At 24.5% G+C, this 18,648-nt stretch overlaps 2 protein-coding genes across 7 annotated transcripts; both read left to right on the top strand.

Annotated features, from left to right (window-relative positions):
• The first annotated feature begins 1,341 nt into the window (after window positions 1–1,341).
• Window positions 1,342–4,226, top strand: LOC129607560 (beta-1,3-glucan-binding protein-like). 2 transcript variants are annotated; one of them, XM_055518618.1, is made up of 6 exons: window positions 1,342–1,520; window positions 2,564–2,658; window positions 2,852–2,994; window positions 3,069–3,330; window positions 3,396–3,695; window positions 3,953–4,226. In XM_055518618.1, exons 1-6 carry the CDS (start codon window positions 1,388–1,390, stop codon window positions 4,148–4,150), a joined length of 1,131 nt encoding a protein of 376 aa, XP_055374593.1. In that variant the 5' UTR covers window positions 1,342–1,387; the 3' UTR covers window positions 4,151–4,226. The 2 variants fall into 2 exon arrangements, with proteins under 2 accessions (XP_055374593.1, XP_055374592.1); XM_055518617.1 differs by having other exon boundaries at window positions 3,928–4,217.
• A 1,017-nt stretch (window positions 4,227–5,243) lies between these two features.
• On the top strand, window positions 5,244–16,109 carry LOC129607267 (hydroxymethylglutaryl-CoA synthase 1). Of its 5 annotated transcripts, XM_055518139.1 has the most exons (4): window positions 5,244–5,616; window positions 12,345–12,906; window positions 12,969–13,914; window positions 13,981–16,109. In XM_055518139.1, exons 2-3 carry the CDS (start codon window positions 12,435–12,437, stop codon window positions 13,904–13,906), a joined length of 1,410 nt encoding a protein of 469 aa, XP_055374114.1. In that variant the 5' UTR covers window positions 5,244–5,616; window positions 12,345–12,434; the 3' UTR covers window positions 13,907–13,914; window positions 13,981–16,109. The 5 variants fall into 5 exon arrangements, with proteins under 5 accessions (XP_055374114.1, XP_055374115.1, XP_055374113.1 ...); XM_055518140.1 differs by having other exon boundaries at window positions 5,244–5,605; window positions 12,969–16,109; XM_055518138.1 differs by having other exon boundaries at window positions 12,969–16,109.
• Window positions 16,110–18,648: the final 2,539 nt, after the last annotated feature.

Below are 18,648 nucleotides of genomic sequence, written 5' to 3'. Positions count from 1 at the left end.
ATAAATTATCGTTTATCGGCCGATACCGATATACATAATAGAGGGGAATTTTATGTAATTAATATAATATTGTAGGAGATAATTTATTAAACGGGTTTCCCGTAAAAATGAATTTTCATGTACATATGTATAGTTATAAATACAAAACGGTTGATATCAATTGGAAAGCTATTGTCATAACAGGAGAAAAACTATAATAATGCAATATTTAAAATTTTTTCAAAAATATTTAGAACAACCGCTTCAAACAGAAATATGTCCCAAAAGTATTAATTTCCAATATCTAGTAGTAATATTTCCCATTATTTTTTCTATTGTACAAGATTTTTTTTTCATTTTCGCTACTCATTTCTTCTATGTACGAGAACTTACACGCAATGATTTCTTAGATTCAACACATGATCTCGTATTTGTCTCATAACATGTTTCTCGCTCCTATAGTATATATTACAACCGAAAGTAAGGAAATGTATTATTTCCTCACTTAATGGATTGTAAGGAAATTGTATTATATGAACATAATTGTAATTTTTATTGGCAATTCAATCAACACTTTTCACTTAAATGGAAGATAAGCATAAGTTGATAATATACGAGTAATATCCAAGAATTTTCTAAAAAAATCGGCTTATTTATTTATTAATCCACACATGCACACTAAATTAAAATATGGGAACAGAAAACGAAAAAGAGCATATTTACAATTTTATCGTAAAAGAATTTTTTCTCATTCTCACTTAAACTAAGAACACTTAAGACTTAAAGAATCTTAGCATTTTAGAAAATAAATGATGATATCAAACTTTAAAAATTTGACCCGCATTATTTTCTTACACCGTTATTTGATTACCATAGAAAAGTGTAGAAAACTTTCATTGAAACGTGAAAAAGCAATGTGAGCTACTTTTTCAGTTATTTACATACATATATATATATACATTTGGTTATAAATTTCTACAAAGCAAATTTTTTTTTTGCTTTATACAATATAATTACAAATATGTACTTCCCTTTCGTTTAAATATTTGAAACATTTTTTTTATTATTTTTTAAAAAAAACTATTTGCATGTACACCTTTCGGGAACATAAGGAAGCTAACGTTTTTTTTATCTATTTTCTCATTAAAATATGGGAAATACGGGCTTTCCTACGTACTTGGAAATTTATTTGCAATGTGAAACTTTTCAATTAAGAGTAAATAACCAATAACTTAATATTACAATAAAAAAAAAACTTTAAAGAAAAAGCTTAAAATAATTGCTAAAACCGCAAAGTGGTTCATTGAAAAGTCTATAAAAACATAGTGGAAAGTTGAATTCTTGTTAGTAGACAAACGGATTTTTAAGACGATATTCATAATTCTCAAAATTATTAAATTTTAAAATAATGATTAAAAATTTACTATTTTTTACATTCTTATTAAGTTTTAATGTAATTGAATCAGCTAATCAATTTCATGGATATGCAAAACGTTGTAAGAAATCTCCTACTACAGCATTCGGAACTAAAAGTAAAGGAGGTATTATAAAAAAAACAAAGCATATAAAGATAATTTAATATATTAATTATTACTTATGAGAATTGTGACAACAGTATTTGCTCTATTTTGCGCATTTATTAATTTTGAAGCAACATATTGGTTTATTTAGTGCAATATTATAAGTAAAAACATTTCGTTTATGAGTACGTTGAAACTACAAAACATAAAAAAGTATTTGAAAGAATATTTTTTTTATTCATAAATAATAATAATTATTCATAAATTTTTATAACGAATATTTTACAAATATATGAATCTGCCGAAGAATCAATAAAGTGATAAGATAAATTTAACGAAAATTATATACCGAACATATTCAAACTTGTAAGACAAAGCTTTTTCAATATAAACATTTGAACACAATAACCAAAAACCATGAAGTGGTCATGAAACAGTTGAATAGAAAAAATGTTAAAGATATAATTTTCCCACAAAACACAAAAGCTGAATGAATCACATTTAGTTACTTAATTTTGCCTTTAATAATGTACACTATGTTAGCAAATTGAACTACATATTTTATAGCAAATTAAACTACATACATTTACCGGATATTTGGCAATCACTACTTCGACTCAGCTATTCAATCAAAACCTGTGTCTAAGAAAATTTAAATCATTTTAAAATCACTAAGTAGATATGTATTTACATTAATAGTTCTCAAGATATGCGACAGAAAATTTTCCTGCATATTGATTTACCAGATAAAAATCAAAGAATAATTATGTATATGAAATTATTTCTAAACAATGCAGATAACATCAGTTAATTTGTAAAAATAATTATTATAATTGCAAGAGATGTTTTAGATTAGTGTTAATAACATGTAAAATTACGATATAATAACGAGTTGTACAAAAGCCCGTATAAAATAAAAAGTACTTTAGAATTGAAGTGCGTAGGTACTAATTTTTAATACTTGAATAACTACATTATTTAGGCGTCCTTCATATTTTCATTGTTACATTATGATTTCAATTTCAGAAACCTATTAATTTGCAAATTTATTTTTATATTTATAGATGCATTTTGTTCCAATCAATTAATTTTTGAAGATAACTTTGACAATCTTGATTTAGGAAAATGGAAGCAAGAAATTACATTAGGCGGTGGTGGGGTAAAATATACATGTTATTGTAGAAAATACCTAAATGCAGATCTAATGTCCTCATTTAAATTCGAAAGTAATCGAAATCGCATTTCTAAATAAATTAACTTGATGTAAGATCGGCGTTTAGGTAGACACTACATGTTATTATATGAACTTTAATATTTTAAATACATTAATATTTTAACATGTTTTTGTACAGAATTGGGAATTTCAGTGGTACGTCAATAACAAAACAAATGCTTTTGCCAAAAATGGATTATTACATATCCATCCAACTTTTACTTCTGATGTCTTTGGAGAAGACTTTTTGAGTTCGGGTGTAGCTGAAATCCCTCCAGATCAGTAATATTTACAATACATTTATACTTTTTTAAATAATACATACTTAATTATGTATTAATATTTTTTATGTATAGATGTACAAATCCAGCATTCAATGGCTGTAAACGTGAAGGTACACCTGCAAATATAATCAATCCTATACGAAGTGCTAGACTTGAAACAAGTGAATCATTTAATTTTAAATATGGTAAGCTTGAAGTAAGAGCTAAAATACCAACCGGTGATTGGTTGTGGCCAGCTATTTGGCTCTTACCAAAACGAAATTTCTATGGTACATGGCCAACTTCAGGTGAAATCGATTTATTAGAATCGAGAGGTAATCGTAACTTAATATTGGTAAGTATAACTTGTTTTTTTTTCTAATATTTTAAAATGTTCATTTACACTTTTTCTTTGATCAGAATGGTGTTAATATAGGTGTAGAACAATTTGGCAGTACATTACATTATGGACCAGATCCAGCTCATAATGGTTGGGAAAATGCTCATTTTGTAAGGCAATCTCAAAAAGGACGTGGTTTTAATGAGGATTTCCATAAGTATACTTTGTTGTGGTCACCTGAATATTTCATATTTTCTATAGACGATCAAGAAATTGGAAGAATTGATGCTGGTAAAGGATTCTTTCAACGAGGAGGATTTCCTAATAATATTGATAACCCTTGGATTGGAGGATCTAAAATGGCCCCATTTGATCAAGAGGTACATATGTACATATAAAAATATGTTATATTACATGTAGTTTTAAATATGTATTGCTACATGTAGTTTTTAAAAAATTTGATTCTTTTTATATTTATGTACATATGTCTGTACATATCTGTGTATGTTAGAATCGGAAGATTATAATTAAGATCAACACAAATCATACTTACACATAAACATACATGTAGATTTACAAATTAGTTGTAAAATTCCTCTCCGAATTTTTCAGTTTTACATCATTTTGAATTTGGCAGTTGGTGGTACGAATGGTTTCTTTCCTGATTCTGCACAAAATCCTAGTCCCAAGCCATGGTCAAATACATCACCGCAAGCACAGACTGATTTCTGGCATGATCGCTCAAATTGGTACAAAACTTGGGATGAGAAAGAAAGTGACTTCCAAATTGATTACGTTCGCGTCTATGCGTTGTAAAAATATAAAAATAATTTAAAAAATAAAACCTTTTTTACTAGCGAATTTCGCTGTTTCTTTTTTTAAGGCCAAAAGCAAAAGAATACAAAATAAGTAACTGTTAATTTGATTACCACATAAACATACACACACACTGTGGTACGCATCTTAATTTGTATGTAGTGTGTACCAACTACTCTTGTACTTGTATTGTAGGTAGCGTTAAATTATTTGCCAGTAATTTTTAAATTATAGTTTAAAATAAATCATTTAACTTTTCCTAAAAAATTAACAAACAATTTTTTATTATATAAAAAAGAAATAAATTTTTTAAGGTAATTTTAATATTAAAAATTATTAAGTCAAAAATAAACTAAAAGAAAACTAACATGGCTTAGCTTTTTATAATTTGCAAAATATGTGCTATATTGTACTGACATTTGAAAATGTGACGTCATGTGGAAGAAATTTATTCGAAGGAAAATACCATGTCTATTATCAGTCCTTATAAAATGTCAATCCAATAACATCGCATTCTTTAAAAATGACGGTTGTCGCCAATCATCTGCTGCATTGTGAATTTCTACATTACAGGAGTATTACTTTCATCGTAAGATAAATAAACGGTTAAAAATATATTATGATGTTAGTATATGACGTTTTGAATTATAGTTTTTATACATTTTTTACGCTCATTTTGATTTAAAATGTTAAATTGCTTATTACAATTTAAATTCACTGTTAACAATATTCATTTATATTAATTATGTTATAAAAAAGATAAAATTTTTGGCTACTACTAATTGTAAACAGTAAGTTATAATTTCGGTAGTACTTAATCTGTATATATTATTGGTCGAAGGTTCACTGACTTTACAAAAAAAGCATATTGACTGGCATTCAATCATACACAAAAAAAAGTGATATGAATACTGAAATATTTCTCATAAGCTTAATTATTTATAAAACAGTACGAACAATTTTTATCGATTCCCATTCAGTTTGAGGAACACTGTATTCAACAAAATGCATAATACGGTGCATGCGCATATCTATCAGCTGATGTCATCATGTGAAACAATTCTGACATTAAATTTTAATTGACGTTTTGTTAATCAGCTGTCGTTGTGAAGTCTAAATTTAATACGATCAAACAATTATTTAGTTTTTTTTTAGAAATTTTATAAAAGAAATATTACGTAAAAATATATATGACTTATATGTGATTAAAATTATAATTACTTAATTAGAAAAAATATTTTTCATTCAAAAATACATAAAGAAAAACAAGAAGAATAGCTCAAATAAATTTTTTAAAGTTTTCGAATTGGAGAATCCCCACTGCGTGTTTTATCTAATTAGCAGTGTGCTATTCCCACTTCAAAAATTTTTTTTAACTTTGTGGTAATGAATCAATACTTTTAAAAATTTTTTTATAAGACGAAATTCTTAGGAAAAGACCTAAATCATATTCGAAACTAAAAAGCTTTTGAAGGTAAACAAAATGTAAGTTAAATTGAGTTAAAATTAATTCGCCTTTATTTAGTTATAAATTTGATCGCGGACGATTCAGTTTAAAAATATTATAATTATTAATTGATTGTTGGATTTTAAAACTTAAAAACATTTCATTCGGTTTTTTTCTTGCAGTATACTTTTTGTTGCAATAATTAGTTAATCTTATCCTTTTGTATAAACCAATACAAAAATTTTTAATTCAATTTCATTTAAGTATACCCAACCTAAATTTGTGTTATTTAATCATCAAGAATTTGGAACATACTAATAAGATTTTATTACTGATTCATCATTAGGTTTTAATAAATTAATTCCTAAAGGTATTTTGTTATTTATTTTACAATTTAAACTTTTTGTATAATTTAAAAACAACACGTGAACTTGAATTTTTAATGAAATAATAATGAATTAAATGAGTGAAATAATCATAAATGATTTTATTAATATTTAAAATTGTGATTTACAAAAAAATTTAAGTGGTGAAAAATTCATCATTGCATCATTATTTAATTGGTTATTTTAAAAATTCAATTGTGAGTAAATTAATGTATGTCAAGTTTTCTACAAGAGTCATTCAGAAAATTCGGTGAAAGTTAATAATAGTAACGAAAAGAAAATAAAAAAAAATTAGTTTAATTTTACACAAGTATCTCTTTAAAGGTGAAAGTCTTGTTTTTATATATTTCTTTTATTAAAATTTAATGTATTAAAATAATGAAAACGTGCTCTTTAAATAAATATGCTAAGAATTTTAATTAAAATTGATTTCCTCTTTTTTGTAAATGCTTTGAATTTTAAGCGATTTTAGATAGGTAGGCAGGTAGATACCACGGGGTAAATATTTCACGTCATCATGCATCTAAAATTATTTTCTTGAAAACATTGATTTCAATCAGTGAAATCAGATTGCGATTGAATTTCGTTATTTATTTCATTTGCAGGAAGGTAGGTTGGTGCCTACTTGCTCATTATACCAACAAACTTAAAACTTTTAATTAGACGATGATGGTCAGCTATAGATAGGTATACTTTTTTTAAATTGTTAATTGATAACCTACCTTGTTAGGATGAACGAATTCCAGTTTACTCTTTGTATTTCTCTGTAAAATATTTTTATTGAAATCTTCATTAAATTGTGAAACATCAAAAATTTCTTATGAATAAATTATTAATCTTACATTCATAAGTATAAACTGCATTGTCACAATAATTTTTGAGTAACAATGCTTGAAACTTTCTCAAATTCATTAAAATGCAACACGATCCATTTCGTTAAATTTCTGTTTATGTCATTTAAATGCTCTTTAAAAAAATATGAAATGTAAGATTAATCTTATGGGTAGTGCTGTGTTACGTTTATGTTGTTAATTATATGAAATATAATAGATTTTCAAAAATGATTTTTAAAAGTATGTGATTATAAAAAGTTTACTAACAATTGAGATACTAAAATATGTTTAATGTGCGATCGGTTCAATCAGTAAACATGTTAAGATAATTATTTAACCCAGAATTGTTAACAATCATATGTTACATTCGGTTTATTATTTTACTCAATTCTTGTGGTCTAACGTTTAATAATTACCCAATTTACTGGGTTTTTTGAATCAAACACCTACCTATCTCAATAACTTCAAAATTTGTTATACTAAACTGATTACTACGAGTAGTACTAAAAATAATAAAGTTGCTGGTTACAATAAAGAAATTTGTTGCATTTTTTGTAAAACTTAACTGCAACTCTATACATAATGTAATTTAATACACATTCATTTTAATTTTTAAAATTAAAAGAAGAGCTTTAATAAAAACAAAAAAAAAAGTGGCAAACCAAAGATGAAACCAACTTAATTTATAATAAAAAAATTTAATTATTCTCTACACACCAAACAAAAGAAGAAAAATTAATATTTAACATCTACATATTATCACATATTTAATATAAGTAATATGTGCACGTAATATGTGTGTTAATTCATTTTATGAAGAATAAAACACAGAGAAAAAAAAACAAAAGGAAAATAAAAAACAAGAGTGGAGAAAGCGAATCGAGGGCGCATTTGCTTAATACACCTTGCGAACACATGCGCTCGCTGTGTATATATGTATATGTATTGCGCAAACAAGAAAAAACTTTTGTTTACAAACTCCGAATATGTATGCAATATTCGATATTGAAAGTGTGCAAGTGAATTTTGAAAATTTTATTTTATGAGTTTGCCTTTAAAAGGAGTGGGAAAATCATTACATTATCGAAAAAAAAGCACATTCCTTATAAATTGAATTTTAAATAAAGAAGATATGAAAATTAAGAAAACAAAAATAAATAAAAGAGATTTGTAATTAATGTTTATATTTTATTTTATTGTTTAGCCATCTGGTAAATTTCAATACGAAATTGCCAATCATACTCAATTCTCTTTCTCAAAGTATTTTATGAGCATGTTTTTTGAAAACTTCCATCATGAGCATACTTTAAGCAATCCATTTGTTTGCCTCATACTCGGACTTATAAATCTATGTATATTTTGAAAACAATTCATGAGTTGCTAATATTTTAATTTGAGTTCGTTTTAGACTTCTTCAAGTATACAAATTTCGTTAAAATCTTTTATAACATTCTAATAAAATTTATGATTTTTTTTTAAATATTTTCCAATACTTATTTAAATCACCTAAATTGAATATTAATTGAACAATTAATAAAAAACAAAATTAAATTAAGTATTAGGATTTCAAGCGTTTCGCTTTATGTTGCCCTAGTAACACATCAACTCAGTTTACTTTCTTATCAGTTTGACTACCTGTTTCTTAAGGTTGTATAAAGACTGTTACCGTAGGTATTACTTAAATAGTTGTTCAAGCTAGTTAAAATAAAATTTCCATAGCCTTTAAAATATGCACATTATTTGCATAATTATACATATCGACTATAAGAATATTAAAGTTGTTAATTAAAACAATTTTATTTCGAAGCAATCCTTAGAAATTATGTAATAATGATGTAATGAAATGTAATGCGGAAATGTACTTTATTAAAAGCCTAACGGCTAATAGCAAACTTGTTAAATTCTTATATACATACATTGTATGTACTTGGAAGTGTGTAAAAACTCTAGCAATAATGTAAAAGCTGCACAATTGTCATGTATCAAGTAGATTACGACTCGAATATTAATTTTTTTATTTTATTATGACATATTACTTTAAAAATTTATTTAAATTTGTTGTCATTTTGTTTTTTTTTGCCATCAGTCTTAACATAATATGTAAGTACTTGTATTTAAATGCGTTCATAGGTAAAATGCGTCTCATCTAATATGGAAGTAATATGAAAAAACGTATAAAAAATGGATTTTTTTTTCTTTTTGTGCCCTAACTTGTTTTAAAATAAAATTAGCGTTTACATTATATATGCAAGTATGTACGTATGTATTATATATTATTTAATTTCATTTTACATAAGGTCAAGAAAATTGTGCTGAAATGTTTCAAAAAAATTAATTAAACAGTTGTTTCACTAAAAATTAAGTGTTGCGTAAATGTTGCGTAAATAATTTTGAAAATTTAAATATTTTAATAAATTAGCATTTCATTTAAGAGTTTACTATGTTTCACTTGAAATATATATAACACTGCGGACGTATAATACTTTCTTTTAAATCATACTTGTTTGAATTCTTAACGGAGAAATTAAAGCGGTAATTTACTGTTATGCTACATACTATCATCCATATTCTATTAGACATATCAATTCTTAAGATAATTCGATATTATTTAAAAAAAAGTTGAGATTATCTTATATAGAATTTGATGTGTCGAATTCCGATAGATTTTCCAATTTCGAAATTAATTTTATTCTTAAGTTATTTTAAGAATAATGTTTTAATAATACCCTATAATTTTAAATGATGTGTTTAAGAGAGTACATACATATATATAACTACGTTCTGTTAATTTACTTAAAAATTAGCCGCAAGTATTCCAGAGTATTCATGAATGTTGTACCATTTAATAGAGCGCAATCTTTAATATATAATTTAGCATACAGAAATTCCAAATAAATTTCTAATTATGATTTTAGTGAAATTAAGTATTTATTTTAAATTGTTACACAAATAAATGTTTATATACAAAATATGAGTAGGTGGTTAAGAATGTAAGAATAAAAGTTACATTTAACCAATATTCTTGGAAATCGTTAAACATAATCTAACCCTAAACTTCAGAATTTCAAACTGATAAATAATTAGAAGTCAGCAGATCGATGAATGTTACAATTTTATTGCAAAATAATCGAAATTATTTTAATTTATAATTTAGTAAACAAAAAAATCAAATAATTTTTGTACGCAATTCTTTATTTTATATTTAGAATTCAGAAAATAAATATTGCATAAAGAACTCTATATAATATATACATATGTACGTATACTTAAGGAATGTGTATGTTTATATATTTAGAAAAACTATTCCAAATATTTTATTTATTATACTCATACTTAATTAGAATTTCAGTAACAAAAAAAAAAGACAAAAACAAATAAATAATAATTACAGTCGTCATTGAAAAATCAATACTTAACTTTTATTGAAATGAGGAAACCACTGATTTAGACAGCTTCTTAACAGAAACAAATTGTCTTTTATTCTCGTTTTACTCTACAACAATATGCTTCAAGGCAATCACATTCGTTCATACTCCATATGAAAATCAAGTCAAGTAAGAATTTTTTTTTCATTTGTTTTCTGGAATTTAATACCTTAATTAATAAATTTTTTCAAAAGCAATAAACAAAATTCTACAAAATTAAATTTGAGAATTAAAAATTAATAATAATAATATTGCGATTTCTTTGTTTGTAATCGATTGAAAAATATAAAAAAAATAAATTTTTTTTCTTAATCTTGGTTTGGATTCTAATTATGCAAATTCATGAAATGACTATATTATTGCACCTACAATATTAAACAAAGAACAGGAAGAAATTAAATCCACATTTCGATATGACGAATTTTAGAACACTGTCATGCCAGTAGTACTAAAATCACAAAATCAGATACCACTCTCTTACTATTCTTTAAATAATTACATTCTTTATCCAATACCTTAAATGTGCCTTAAAGGCGCATGTATTTATTAATTATAGTATTACATTAAAAATTAGGGTCCCTAAATAATGTTTGGTATACATATTTCAATTAAAATAAATTCATTTTCAAAACAAAAATATCTATACGTAATGTTGTTGCTGTCCAACATAATAATTACTATTCGCCACGTCATGTGGCATGAAAGGTGCGAATAAAATTAAGTATTTATGATAAAAAATACCTTTACAGTGAAAAAAACAACATTAAGCTGCCAGTGCCGGTACCTTAATAATTAAAATAATTTTCACTATGTTTTACCAACATTAAATTACCCATAGCAATTTCGCAATACGAAATTTTAAATTATTTGCATATTTCGAAATTTCATTTCTTTCCTTTTGAAACCAAAAGTGGTTTGCATACAAGTTCCTTCTATTTGTAAAACATACTTTACATTTCATCAATTTCAAATTTATTACCGATTTTTTTTAGCAAATCTATAATTTTTTGAACTTTGAATTGGTGTTAAAACATTTTTAATGTTAATAATCTCTTCTTAATTCTACAATTCTCTTTTTTCACGTATAATTGTAGACTTTGATTAATTTTATTCAATTTCCTATTTGCTTATCGTTTATTTTATTAATCAATACATATTTGCGTGCTTATGTATAGAAAGAAAAGTACCTATACACTCTATAATCAGTCTAAAGTTTAAGAATTAAAATTAAAACATTTTTTTTTTGTGATAAGAGTGTGAAAATAGCAAATTGTATGACAAATATGTTCGATGTCAAGATAAGGTTTACATACATATTTGTCTACCTACTGTAAACAATTAAACAATTAATTGTTACCTTCAAGAGGTTGTGATTAATAATGTATACGTACATTATATGCATGTAGATGCCCTATTGATCTCTCTTTCTTGTACAATATATTTGTTTTTTTTTTTTAAATTGATTAGGAATTTACTTTTATGGGGTTTTAATTAACATAACATGTATGTAACATAACATATACATAGCGTATGTATATTGCGTTCGCTTACATTTTACTATAGTGCGATTATCGTATAAAAAATATAATTTGGTAATTATTAAAGATTCTTGATGATTTACCTGTTTCATTTTTATTAATCTGCATAATATACTAGCGGGGGATTATTCGTTATCTAGTTTTTCGTGATTTTTACGCTTCACGCAAGGTTCAATACATATTGAGTTGCCAATTTTTCGTTGAGCTTATGACATTTGAGGCTTAAAAATTTTCTCTACGGGTGCATACTCGTATAAAACCAATTGATAATATTACAATGAATTACCTAAAATGTAATTGTTCTTAATAAGTATACACCAAATACTGTTTAAAGCTAACACTGGTTGAATGAATTCTGGTTAGCTTTAGTAATTTTTAAATTAATCAAATTAGACAAATCTTCCAATATTTCTCCCTTTAAATAAGATCAAAAATTAAAAAATCATGTGTAATTTTTGTAAATTAACATAAAATATTTTCATGTCAAATATACTCGAACATAAAACTATTAAAAAGTCAAGATTTTATTCTATATTATACAATTACAAATTACATATTAAAATATTTACTTTATTAATTTACAGATTTTTCAATACATAAGAAGTTTGTGTACTAAGTAAAATTAAGAGTCCAATTTTAAATCTAAAAATAATATTCATAAAAAAGCTTTATCAATGAAAACCATGTGGCCAGAAAATGTTGGAATTTTAGCAATCGATGTAATATTTCCATCTCAATATGTTGATCAAACGGAATTGGAAATATTTGATGGTGTTTCTGCTGGAAAATATACAATTGGTTTAGGACAAGATAAAATGGGCTTCTGTTCGGATCGTGAAGACATAAATTCCTTATGTTTAACTGTTGTCAACCGCTTATTAGAACGTAATCATATCAAACCAACATCAATTGGACGATTAGAAGTTGGTACTGAAACTATTATCGACAAATCAAAAAGTGTTAAATCAGTTTTAATGCAATTATTTGCACAACATGGTGTGACAGATTTAGAAGGAATTGATACAACGAATGCTTGTTATGGTGGAACTGCTGCATTATTCAATTCAATTAATTGGATAGAATCATCTAGTTGGGATGGACGTTTAGCAATAGCGGTATGCGCTGATATTGCTGTTTATGCCAAAGGTATTTATTATATGAATAAACAATTTTAAAGACTAATTTTTGCATTGAATTTTTATTATTAGGTAATGCGCGGCCAACAGGTGGAGCTGGAGCAATTGCAATGCTTGTGGGACCAAATGCACCATTAGTATTTGATAGAGGTTTACGAGCAACATATATGCAACATTGTTATGACTTTTATAAGCCAGATTTAAGTTCTGAATATCCTGTTGTCGATGGAAAGTTATCAATACAATGTTACATGAAAGCTTTAGACAATTGTTATCAATTGTATAGAAAGAAATTCGAACAAAAGTTTCCAGATTTTCCAAAAGTTGGTTTAGATGCATTAGATGGTATTGTCTTCCATTCACCATTTTGTAAACTTGTACAAAAATCATTAGCTCGTTTAGGTTTAAATGATTTTCTATTAACAAGCGAAGAAAAACGTTCTATTAAATATCCCGGTTTAGAAAAATTCAATAATGTTAAACTGGAAGATACATATATGGATCGTGATGTGGAAAGAGCTTTTATGCAAGCATTTAATACCGTTTTTGAAGCGAAAACCAAAAACTCGTTATTAATTGCAAATCAAGTTGGAAATATGTATACACCATCTGTATATTCCTGTTTAATATCATTACTTATTAACACTGACGAAAAACAATTGTTAGGTAAACGTATAGCTTTATTCTCATATGGTTCTGGATTAGCATCATCAATGTACTCAATTCATATAACAAAAGATTGTGAATTACTACAAAAATTACTTGACCAATTAAAATATGTAAAACCTTTATTAGAATCAAGAATTAAATCAAGTCCCGAAGAATTTTCAGAATTAATGGAAATACGGGAAAAGAATAACCATTCAGCACCATATGAACCATCTGGTAGTATTGATGTACTATTCGGTGGTACATATTATTTAAAAAATGTTGATGAAGTACATAGAAGAACATATGAACGTGTGCCTATATCAAATCAACAATTAACAAATGGTTGTCAATCATCATAATATAAGAGGTTTCTTTTCAATAACTTATTATTATTAATTTTACTTACATTATTTTTATTTTTATTATGGTTTAGTAAACATCGGAATAATTGTAGAAGATATTGTAGTAAAGTTTTAGATGAGATAATTATTATTTTGTTATTAATAATTTGACAAAAATTAAACAAAATTACATATAAGAAGAAAAACAATATATGTATGTAGCTAAATATGAAAAATGTACCTTTTAAAATTATTATTTTTACATATTTTTTTGTTTATAAAGAAAAAGGGAAAAAAGGATAATACATTATGGTACTTGTAAACAATAATTTACAATTTATATTTACATTTTATTATCTTTCTTGTTGGCTTGTAGAATTTTGAATATACAGCTTTTTATAGAGCTTAAAAACATAAAATATTTTTGAATATTTAAATAAAAATGTGTTAATATTCATATTGTTTAAAATTTGGTAAAAATTGAAGTCCAAAATTTATTTTGTAAATAATTATTACAATTAAAAATTTAAGCATGTATTTATTTTGGCTTTGTTCTTGAGGTTCGAAGTTACTTTGCAATTATAATGCAATAATACATAACTTGTAAATTTGCTTTATGAATAGAATGTTTTATGATAGTATTTAACAAATTTTTGAGCAAATTTTGATTGTAAAGTAAAGAAATTCGATGCAAGTTTTTTGCTTTTATTTCTAAAACAAATTTTTGCCGAAAAACATAACACTAATTTATTAAAGAAAAGTTACTCTATAATTTTTACAACAATTTCTACATTAAAAACAAATCATTATATCAATTATATTGATATTCAACTTAATTGACAATATTATATTAACTGATTACTATAAGGTATAATCAATATAACAGCATAAAAATCATTTCTATCTTCAAAGGTTCAAAATATAGTTAATAATAATATTGTAACTGAAAACGTGAATAAATTTTAATAACTAGTTTTGCAAAAAGATAAAAATTAGCTGCTATAATTCAAATTAACTAGAAAATTTTACTTTTCTGTTATATTTATTAATAAGTTTTTATACATTTTAATATAATTTTTAATATTTTCGCAAAATTCTTAACTTAATATCAAAACTATGGGATTAAAAAATATTTAAAAAAAATAAGAAAGTATCGATTTTAGTTTGAAATAAGATCATATTTAATATTTTAATTTTACATAAATCTATAATATTGTGGAGTTCCTTATTTTATTCTTATGAATTTTTTCTTATTATGCATTGCATTTTAAAAAAGATAATAATTTTATAAAATATTCTCAAATCATTTAATTTAATTCAATAATATTTTACGCCACACATTACTAGCATACTGCAAATCTCTTCGTTTTAATAAATTAGTAAAATAGGATTATATAACAGCCTCAATGAATAATCTTAGATAGCATATGTACATATAATTAATTGTATTGAAAAGTATTTACATAATATATGGTATATTTATAAGGGGCAAGACCTCATTATTTTCATTAAATAAATATTTTCGAAAAATAAGAATTATTCTCTGGAAAGTTTCTAGATGACATTCATTCACGTCTTAGTAGCATGTCACATAAATGAATTCAATTTGCAATAGATATTATGTATATTATAACAATTTTTTGTTAATTTTTGGAATGTTTATTAAAAATGAAAGTGAAAAAGAAAAGTAAAGCTGTATTGTGTTATCAAACATAATATTATATAAATTCGCATATTTATTTAATCATTTCCATCTTATTTACCATATATTCTGCACTAAAGCCTTTGAAGAAAAGAAAAACGTCTTTTTTTAAATTAAAAATGCTGGTCATAGCAAAATTATTTCAAAATATTTTGAATCCCATATTGTAATCGCATATATCCATAATTCTTTCCTAGCCTATTATTGAGGCATTTTTATGAATTTTGTGATATCAAAAAAAAATTAATTCATTTTGGTCTTGATTATTATAATTTTGAAGGCGCTTCATTCAAAGTTCTAACTTAAAAAAATTTTAAAAACAAAAGTATAATTGAAAAAAAAAAATAAAAATATTAAGGTTTATTATCTTTATAAACCGTCTCTATTTGACAATAAACGTAAAATATTTTAATATAGCTACTTTTATTTAAAAGATGTTATATACAATAAATAAATATTTAAGCTTACATTATATAAGTTTGGAAAGATATTTAAGCGAATTAATTTAAAAAAATTGAATTAAATTCAAATTTGTTTGGTATTTTCAGGTTAAAAAAAACAAAAAAAAAATAAATTTTGTATGAAAATTCTAATTAAAAATGTAAAAATAAAATCGAAATAAATTATATTGAAAATAAAAATAATTTTTAATCATGTTTTTACTATCTATGCGCATATCTGTCCATGAATTAATTAAGTTAGATTTGAAAGGACAATTATTTTTCACATTATTGCTAAAGCATAAAAGGCAGTCCATTATTGTAAACTGATTGATATGAGAATTTTTTAAAATTGTTTAATGTGAAAAATTTGAAGCTGCGGTTCAAAATAAGATTCATATTGGGTTGAAATCACCACAATTGTTATGTTTACTATAAGTTTAGAATGCATAAACCTAACAAGGATCGATTCGTTACATTAAATTTTATATTTTGTAGAACGTATGTTATTTTATTATTTTATTTATTAAGAAGCATAAAAGCTTCTTATTATTTCAAGGAAAAATTGCGGCAGTCACTTGATTTTCGATCTTAAATTTAATTTCCTCAATTTTATTGATTTTTATTTTTTACATATTTATGTAAGTCTGAATAAAACACCATACAAATCACAAATTTTGTACGTATATTTGCAAAAAATAAAAAGAATTATTTTAAACACAAATAGCAGCTTATGTAAATTTATTTTTTAAACAAACCTTTATTTGAAAAACGAACTATTAAGTAAATTGAAAAAGAAAAAAAAGACTAGTGCTGATATTGCTTGTAAATAATTTTTGTTAAAAAAAGGAACGTCACACTATTAAATTTTAATATTTTAGATAAATCGTCTAATTAAATCTATATTTTTTTTGTATTTTGACTTTGAAGTTTTAAAAAATTATGTATGTAAGTAAATTTTAGCAAATTACTATTAGTATTTTAAGTATTATATTATTTTTGATTGTAGTAATTGTACGCGCAAAGAAATTTAAAGCAACACTGTTGAGACCCTTACTTTTATTGATAACTATCTTTTATGATGTATTCATATTAAAAAATACATAGATTATGAAGAAGGTTTGGTTATTAGTTTGGGAGAAAAATTTATAATTTTATATAATTATACTGAAAATACGATATCAGAAATTTTACTTAAAGCTTCAATGTTGTTGAATGAATAAATAATATTTCGCTCTTACAACTTGGTCTTGAACTAAAAATTGTTTTGACACTCAAAGGTTTCTTTAATTTAAAATTATAGGCCACATAAAGAGTAGTCAATTTTCAAAATACATAATATGTATGTATTTTTCAAAATTTAATAATTTCACTTATGTACTAACTACATGCGCTTTGTACATATTATATATGCATATACAAATTTTATAATGTAATTAAAAATTAAATATTCTATTCAGATTCTTTTATTATAAATTATTGTAAATTTATTACAAATGTTTTACATGTAGAATTATTAATAGTTTTGTGTGGCGCCATACCTAACGTAAAAAAAAAGTAAAATGTGCTTATTCTTCATTTTAAAATCAATTTTTCACTATACACATTGTACTGTCTAGGTATTAGACAAGAGAATATGCGAAGAATGTTCTGATCCTTTACTTGGGTACCTTATATTAGATAAATGGGTAATGAATCAATATCATATACAATAAAAAATGTATTGAATCGCTGGTTTGGAAAACTTAACCTTCTGTGGTATCAAAGTGAAATGTTAGTAGATCAAAATAATTGTAACTTAAATGATTTAATGTGTATTTGTATTTGAAAATTTAATTTGCGTTGAAAGTTTTTAATTTTAAAATTTATAACAATATACGTGATGCAAAGGCATAAAAGCAAAACTATTTCAGCGACTACCTAACCTAGCGTAGGATTACTAAATCTAAACCGATAACATAACAATTTGTTGTCGTAAGAAGTTAAAGTACCTAAGATATCCGGGACAACCTAAATAATGTATGTAGTGCAAAATAGAAAATTTTTTTGAATAATCTTACGATAATTGATAATTTTGATAAAAATTTATAAAAAATATTGAAAGTTTTTAAGTAAAATTTTGAGATATAAATGTATGTGTCCATAAAATGTGTACTTCATCTCATTTGACCTTTGCTGAACATTATAGAAAAACTAAAAGAAAAATGTAAAAAATATTTACAAAGTAAACTGAAACTCTTTTATTATTACTATGAATAGCTTGATGACCTACGATTTCAACGTGTTTATTCTTTAAAGAATAAATATTTACGCTGCGATTCATTTTTTTTTTTTGAAATTCTTTGAAATAACAAGAAAACAGAAAAAAAACTTTGTTTAAGATTTCATTGCTTTTGCAATAGAATTTTATGAATAATAAAAATTTGATAAATCATCATATTGTTAAAGTGGAAAAGAAATTGTAAAAATATATTCAATCTCACTAAACCGAATTACATACATGGCATACATACATGGCATCAAATTATATGAGGTATATATATAAATGCATAATTATGTTCATATTATGCAATTCAATATAAAATCTAGTTATACCAATTTACTTAAAAATATTCTTT

This window comes from Condylostylus longicornis, unplaced genomic scaffold, assembly GCF_029603195.1.
Source record: "Condylostylus longicornis isolate FDR11 unplaced genomic scaffold, ASM2960319v2 ptg000027l, whole genome shotgun sequence".
In the NCBI taxonomy this organism is placed as follows: Eukaryota; Metazoa; Arthropoda; class Insecta; order Diptera; family Dolichopodidae; genus Condylostylus; species Condylostylus longicornis.
Note: the sequence above shows the minus strand (reverse complement) of the source record. Positions and strands in the feature narration are given on the sequence as shown.